This window comes from Camellia sinensis, chromosome 1 (genome assembly GCF_055761805.1).
Source record: "Camellia sinensis isolate YWXY chromosome 1, ASM5576180v1, whole genome shotgun sequence".
Classification (NCBI taxonomy): domain Eukaryota; kingdom Viridiplantae; phylum Streptophyta; class Magnoliopsida; order Ericales; family Theaceae; genus Camellia; species Camellia sinensis.
In genome coordinates this window covers 135,348,284-135,356,604 of record NC_138961.1, presented here as the reverse complement: position 1 = coordinate 135,356,604, position 8,321 = coordinate 135,348,284, and the positions used below count along the sequence as shown (strand labels likewise).

The 8,321-nt window shown below is 30.2% G+C and overlaps 1 protein-coding gene across 1 annotated transcript; it reads right to left on the bottom strand.

Moving 5' to 3' along the window:
- Positions 1 to 2,773: 2,773 nt before the first annotated feature.
- On the bottom strand, positions 2,774 to 7,543 carry LOC114317612 (cytochrome b5). Its single transcript, XM_028264362.2, has 4 exons — positions 7,383 to 7,543; positions 7,180 to 7,291; positions 3,373 to 3,439; positions 2,774 to 3,281 (listed from the first exon to the last, which is right to left on the bottom strand). Exons 2-4 carry the CDS (start codon positions 7,264 to 7,266, stop codon positions 3,031 to 3,033), a joined length of 405 nt encoding a protein of 134 aa, XP_028120163.2. The 5' UTR covers positions 7,267 to 7,291; positions 7,383 to 7,543; the 3' UTR covers positions 2,774 to 3,030.
- Positions 7,544 to 8,321: the final 778 nt, after the last annotated feature.

Here is an 8,321-nt window from a genome sequence, read left to right as displayed (position 1 = left end):
TATATAGAGAAAAAATTTCTGATGAAGAATAAATCTTATATGAAATTTCTAGTGATGAAGAAAGTTCAGATGAAGAACTAATCTTCATGATGACTAATAATAGTCAAGAAATATCTCAAGAAGCAAATAGTATATCCCAAGAAGAATTACAGGCAATTCGACTTGGAGATGTAATCGGAGAAGAAAAAACTTTTACCGACGAAGAATTAGCAAAATTTGAAAAAAATGCAAGAAGTTGCTGTTCCAGAAATTTACAAACTTTCAAAATTTAACTTCTTTTCAGCAAGAGTGTTTGAATAATACAGTGGTAACACTCAAGCAAAATGGTCAGAAGAAGGAAATATTGATCTTCCTTTTTTTTGATAAGAAAAAGGTTACAAGATGGAAAAAGAAATATCCTGAAATTCAATATATTCATATTGGATTAATTCAAGTAACCATAACAGCCTTATTTCGCCAAGGGATAGATACTCCTATTTTGGCAGTAATTTTTGATAAAAGGTTTTCCGACCCAATGAAAGCAATCATTGGAGGGATTCAGTCTAATTTGACTAATGGAGTAGTTTGGTTTAATGTTAGACCAAATTTCTTTATTTCTATAAATAATCCTAATCTTGAAGATACAGTCAGAATAAGAATTAAAACACAAGGATTATGAATGAAATCAAATTCTCATGATTTGGCTATTCGTTGGAAAACAATTCACGAATTAACCAAATTTCCGGAAACAAAAACAAGATTAAACGATAATAAAATCGTTGAAATCTTTGAACCAAGACCGTTTGACACGGTAATACAACCTCGTCTAATGAATTGGAGCGATTTAGAAGTCCCTCGACAATGGTTAATCCAAGACTTAGTGGGACAAGGAGAATCTTCCAAAACAAAAAAACCTGCACAATTACAAATGCAGACATCAAGAAAAAATTTATATATTGAAAATACAGTTCCAAAAATTAAAAGATCAACTTCTGTATTTGAAAAAGATTTTCCTAACAAATCATTTTCAAAGTTAAGCATTGAAGAATCAAGTAATAATTCTAATCAAGAATCTATTACTTCAAACAATGTTTAGATTCCTATTTTTTCAGAAACAAGAAAACTTGAACATATTAAGTCCGCATATATGTATCATTTTCAAACAAAAAATGATGATATTATTTTTTCTCCTAGCCAAGGAAAAAGAAGATATACATATGTATTGGGAACATTTAATTTTGCTGGTTATAAACCCTATAGCCTCAGTGTTCTCATAGATACAGGAGCAACAGTCAGCTCATGTAAATGGAATGTCATACCAAAAGAAAAATGGACATTAATGAAACATCTAATTTTAGTTACTGGAATAGATGGCAACCATACTTCCATACAATTCAAGGCTAAAAATATAGCTATTTGGTTAAATGATAGCAAATTCATTATACCAAAAATTTTATGTTTTCCGTATATGCATGGAGATTTCCTTCTTGACAATAATTTTATATATAAATACCTTCCAATGCAAATACAGGAAAAGGCTATTTCATTAAGCATAAACAATGTCTTAATTCATATTCCCTTGTTAGAACAACATAAATACATTTGTGATAAAGAGTTTGCGCCCGTGCTACGTGGTGATTTAGCTCCCATCATCAAAACTATTAATGAATCACATTGGATTTATAAAATTTTAGAAGAAAATTTTAGTGAACATCCATTAAAACTGTTGCAACGTAGTCCACGTTATTGTAGTTTAAAATTAAAAGACCCAAATGTTATCATTAGAGTAAGACCAATGATCTATAGTAGACCAGATATAGATGAATTTGATATTCAACTCCAAGAACTTTTAGACAAAAAGTTAATTGAAGAAACTAAAAACCCTCACTCTAGTCCAGCTTTTATGGTAAGAAACCATGCTGAAATTAAAAGAGGAAAAGCCCGAATGGTAGTCAACTATAAACGACTAAATGAAAATTTAGAATTTGATGGATATTTTATTCCACGAAAAGATGTTTTGATTAACTTAACCAAATGATCAAAAATCTTTAGCAAATTTGATTGTAAAAGTGGATTTTGGCAAATTCAATTGACTGAAGAGTTAAAAAAGTTGACAGCTTTCAATACACCTAGAGGACATTACCACTGGAATATTATGTCTTTTGGGTTAAATATTGCACCACAGGTATTTCAACGGTGGATGGATGCAAGAAACCTCGCTTGAGCAAAGAAAGCCAAATACACAAGGCTCGCTCGAACGAAGAGGCTAAAATCTGAGCAACAACAATCTAAATCAATCAACAATCAACCTATTCCAAACACGCTTAACAAGTTCCAGAACTCAAATACAAAGAGTCAAAGGAGAAAAACAAGACATGGACACAATATTCAACCATGGCACCCAAATCCAGGACACAATAAAAGTTGGAGCAAAACTGAGATCGCTATATCTTTCAAACTGACAAAACTAACAAAATCGAAACCATAGCATAACATTTGTCTCGATTCCTCAATCAACAAAATTGAAAGATTCAATTTAATTTGTACTAAACTTGCTCTCAACCCCAACCAAACCAACTGCTTACACCTATAATGTAATCTAAAATAATATAAAACAGATGCAAGTATCCTTGTTTGGAAATTGATTATTTTAGTTAATTTTTTGACTTCTTATTAAAAGAATGTGCAAAAAAAAATAGAGTATAAAAGAAAAAAGATGAGAATAAAAATCAAACCATTTGAGAATGTAACACACTCAACAACACTTGAATGCCGATCAACAAGGAAAACCAAGTTAAAAAGAAGCCAACAACAAAGTGGCTCTATTATCAAGCAAAATAGATTTGAGTCATTGGCAGCACATCAATTTCCGAAACACATCCAAGAACTACGATTGACACTGTAGAACTATACAAACAGGTAATTAATCAAAGCATGCCCTAACCATAAAGAAACTAAACAAGGGGAATTGATTGTTCATTCAACTACTCAACCATTGTAGATGGCCCACCTGACCCCTGCAAGAGTGGCCAAGAGATATTGAAATTGTCACTACTTCTCTTTGGTGTAGTACCGAACACCAAAGGCCAGGCCCAAGATCAAGAGGGGTACAAGGAACTGGAAAATCTTAATCACGAACTCAGGGGTCTTATCGGGATTGTAATGGGATTGCTGAGGTGGAATGTAAGAGCGCTTCAGGGGAACAGTTGATGAATCTATTCCACCAATGTAATACTTCTCCATCATTTCTCTAGCAGAATCACTATGGCCAACGTCTTCAAAATCATTTGTTGCATCTTTCCCTGCAAAATTCAACAAAATTGGCAAACTCTCCTCAAGGGCCTGAAAAATAAGAGACAAGTGGGAAAGATTTGTAATATAACATAACATTACCAGTTGCTGATAACAAAACTTCATCACCTCCGGGATGATCATCCATGAATGGGGTGACATCATACACCTGATACGGTAATTTAAGACTTACCAAATTTTCAATCATAGTTATTTATAATACACAAAGAAACATCTAAAAAAATAAAATAAAATAAAAATAAAAATATTTAAAACAGAAAAAGAGGAGAAAATATAAAACCCGGACAATTATTTTATCATATTAAGATTTGAAGTTAGTCTACACTATGCAAGATATTCCAACTTTTCCTGGAGCCGAAATTTCCCACTAAGTTACGATTAGCACCAATAGCTTTTTACTTTGAGAAAAGCAAAATCACTACCCATGGGCAGTGACACAATAGTGTGAAACCAAGAAAGTTATAAAGTATATGGACACTTTCACATAACAAAAGTGTGAAACCAAGAAAGTTATAAAATGACACTATAATAAAACTAAACGGTATGCCATTATTATGTTATAACATACAAGACTTGACTTGACTGACTCCTGGTTCTCGGCAAGAAGGTTATGTGTATAAGCATTGTGTCACAGCATGACATCATAGCAAAAGACACTAGTTCTACAGAAAGTTGAGGCCTTAATCGACTAGTAACTTCTCAAATTCAAATGAAAATCCTTTCTATCATATTGTATCAAACTTCAGACGAAGTTGCTAAGCTTTTTCTTCTTTGGTTTTCAAATCAACTTTGCTAATTTTCTGCGAGACAGATGCTCTTTTATCCAAGAAAAAATATTTATTTCCAAATTCCAAAGAAAATTCATAAATGAATTTATAGGATAACATAAATGCATTCTTAAAATAAAACTGCATCCTAGATGGTATTGAAAATTCAAATTAGATACCAATTAAAAAAAAAAAAAACATTTTTTAGTTAAAACCAGTTCATATTTAAAAAAATGTATTCTATGTGATAACCTTTACGTGATATGCTGTCCTTCCATCAAAGTCGCAACTAACACCCAAAAAACAGTGTAGTTTTGACTAAGCACACATCTTACTTTTGTTTTCTATGTTGTATACCCAATCATATGTGAGTCGCTACTGTTACAAGATAGCCATGGACTAGACAGAGTTATGTAAGTCATTATATGGATATATAGAATTTGCTGCAAACACACTAGATGGATGGCTTGGATAAACTTATCATAAATATCTTAATGAGAAGATAGACGTGCCTAGATGAGCATTATGTGCCAATTTAGTCCAAGTCATGAAAACATAATCCACTCACCATCATTATGCCTGGACCACCTTAGCCTTCGGTTTACTAGTCAGGAAATATTTTAGGCCCACCCAAATTTTAAAACTAATATCCACAGACAATCTAAGCCCTTGGAGCAAGAGAGTAGTGTTGAGGAGGGATCCAATCACTAAATTCCAGTTAATTTACAAAGAAGGGAATGCAAAGATTTTGACAAGCAAAATTCTTCAGAGGATATAGCAATGCGGAAATTTCTAAGAGTGAATATTTAGTAGTTATGGATGTACAATGGCTCATTCTTACATAGTTTCTTGTACTTTATATTTTCTGATTTCCTTCCCTTTATATTTTCTCCTTTCTTGGGTTCATGCATGCCTTTAAACATTATTTATCAATCTTGTCTGTGACGCAGACGTTAGCAGGGGCTGCTTAAAAGATTGTGGTTCATAAGCAGTCCATCAACTCCATAGTTCATATGCCTGATCCTAGGGTTGTCCATGATGAAATTTCTTTTATCAACTAAACTAGGGTGTGCGTCATGTCATGCCATCTCAGGTTAGTGTCAAAATTACCTTAATGCTAACTTAACCCGTTTATTTTTTTGTGCTATCATGCCGTGTCAGTTTCGGTTTGTGCCATATTGTAACATTTTATGTCAAAAAATTTCACTTGTTAAAAAATATTTGTATGACAAAATTAAAATTTTTCCTCACAAGGTTAAATTTTATGAAACTAATCTCTACTTAATGAAATTATTCATAAAAGTATTTGATTTCAACTCAATTATATTTTCCTTATTTAAAAATAAAACTAAAAAACTATAACAAAAAACTATACCCTATTTTTTATTTTATTTTTACTCAATTGACTCTTAAATAGTAGACAAAATTACATTAGTTTTAAAATCTTATTTTAAATGATTTATTCAGGTGGATGGAGTAACTAATTATAGTTTTAAAAAACTTATAAGGCATTCAAAAACATCCCGACATATAATTAATTTTTCGAGTTATCAGTGTCAACTCCATGTTATAAAGGTTACACACAAACTTGACATGTTTAATACTCATGTTACCGAGTCGTGTCGTATTCATATTCATGTTGGAAAACGGCCAACCCAAACAAATAAATTTGTGCACGGTTTCAAGTCATTTTATTGTGTGGTGTCAAAAATTTACACCCTTAACTAAAAGGTTATTACCCAGATACAGTTACAAGTTGCAAAGGAACCCGTTTAAGCACAAATAGGGAAATTGTAGAGAAATCTTTGCGTGTGTACCTTATGCACTCCTAATTAGGACATTTGTGATTTTGGTTATAACATGTTATTGATTATAAGTTATAACCCAATAACTCTTTGGTTATACCTCTATTTGTCTTTCTTATAACTCATTTTTATTAGGGCGAATTACACTAACGATCCCTATAGTTTGGGTCTTGTGTCACTTCGGTCCTTGATTTTTCAATTGTGACACATTTGATCCTTAATTTTGAATCTTGTTCCAAATAAGGACAATGGAAGATACCACTACTCAATTTCAAGGGTAAAGTCGTCTATTTGATAAAATATAAACTAATTTGATAAAAATAAATGTCATTAAAATATTTTTGAAATTTTAAACCCACTAAAGATAAAATTATATAAAATTGATAAATTTTTTAGGAATTTATTTATTTATATTTTTTTATCAAATTAATTTTTATTATGTTTTAATCTTGTAATGTGTAGTTGTTTTTATTTTCATTAAATTAATTTTTATTTTTTCAAAAGTTAAATATAGCGATAACTTTGATATCATTATTAAACCAATCTATAAAATTCAAAAATTCAAAACTAAAAATATTTTATATATTAAATATATCGATTACACATTAAAAGCCTAACAACCACCTATTATCTAATCATCATCCAAACACATAATAAAAATTAATTTGGTAAAATAAATAAATAAATAAATGTCTAAAAGATATATCAATTTTATATAATTTTGATAGAAATTATTTTTAAAAATTCAAAAGTATTTTTTTGACATTTATTTTTGTTAAATTAGTTTATATTTTGTCAAATTGACAAACTTTGCCTTGAAATTGAGCAATGTATCTTGAATTGTCTTTATTTGGAAAGAGATTCAAAATTCAGGTCAAATGTGCGACAATTAAAAAGTCCGTTGAGTCCAAATTATAGGAACTATTAGTGTAATTCATCCTTTTTATTGTTTTAGTTATGATTCCATAGTATTGACATTTGTGATAATCGAGTCCATAAATCTTATAACTTGCATATAGGACACACCCACCCAGAACAATTATTCTAACATGACCATCAAAATTCCCAAAAACTATTTGAGATGCAAATTTGACACCTCAAAATATACCAACAAAATAGAAGTTAAAAAAAAAAATCATCAACAACAAGAACCACAGATAAAATCAATTTTGCACAATATAAACAATCAGAAAAATCGATGAAACGAGATAATCCTAATAGACAATTGACAAAATAAACAGAAAACAATTTTGTACAGATTTGGAAAAAAAAAAAAAATTACCAAAAGAAAATGATAAAATGAAGGAAGATCTGACCTTTCCAGATAAAATTAGCCAGCAATCTTTGGTTTTGTTGTGCTTAGCGACCTCTTCAAATGTGTGAATTTTCGGATCTGAAGCCATTTTTTTTCCCTTTTTACTACTGAAACTGCACACAAAACCACCAACGAAAAGAAAATCAAAGAATCAGTTTCTTGGAGATTCTCGATGAATCTGCAAACAAACAAACGAATCGTAACCTCTTTTTCCTTTCTTGTTTTTGGGTTAGAAAGTGAAGTGGTATAGCCAAGCCTTTCTTCTCTCTCCACGATTATTACCAGACCCTGTGATAACAACACAAGCCGAGAAGGACCTCCAATTTATATAGGGCGAAAAGTGGATGATTTTCAAATTGACCCCTTAGATGTTACTAAATTGTAGACTAGTCAACTGAGGGAAATGGCCTAACAACATGTTACACGGGTCAATGAAATAAAATAAAAAAAAGCCAGGCGTGTTTCAGCATTTGAGAACAAACTTTACATGCAGACTTCAAGCGTCCTACGTAACCAGCATTATTCGCAAAATGACCTCTTAGATTTTACGACATTGCAGACTAGTCCCTGGTGGAAAAGGCCTAACATGGTTCAAAATAAGAAAATGCCAGGCGTTTTTTCAGCACTTGAAGCATCCTACCTAACCAGCATTATTAGTTTGTTTGGTTTTAATTTTTAGAAAATACTTTTAAGAAAAAATTTATTTTTTTATTTTTTGTATTTTTTTTCAATGAATTTTTTTAATATTTTAAGTAATATTTTTAATTTTTAGACACACCTAACATAAATACACTTAAAAAATATAATATTTGTGAAAAAAATCTTTAAAAAATTCACTAAATATCAAAAAAAAAAAATGAAACTTCAGTATATTTTTCTTATTTTTCTGTTTTTATTAATTTTTAAAATATTTTTTCAAAAATATTTTATTATTTAGATACATTTAAGAAAGATGCATTTAAAAAAATATAAAAAAATAGTTAAAATTTTAAAAATATTCACAAAAAATAAAAAAAAAACTCAATTTCTAAAAAATTGAAACCAAACTCACTGATTCTTTTTTTTGGAAAATTAGCCTTTTAATTAAAAAATCACTATAAAAAAATTATCATTTTCTCTGTTTTTTATATGCCGTTTAGTAAA

What these genes read in the sequence shown, in the direction of transcription:
- LOC114317612 (XM_028264362.2), bottom strand. Translation starts at nt 7,266, where the DNA reads ATGGCTTCAGATCCGAAAATTCACACATTTGAAGAGGTCGCTAAGCAC. An exon ending in GGCTAATTTTATCTGGAAAG is followed by an intron (nt 3,440 to 7,179) that starts GTCAGATCTTCC and finishes TTACCGTATCAG; the next exon opens with GTGTATGATGTCACCCCATT. An exon ending in AGTTTTGTTATCAGCAACTG is followed by an intron (nt 3,282 to 3,372) that starts GTAATGTTATGT and finishes TGAATTTTGCAG; the next exon opens with GGAAAGATGCAACAAATGAT.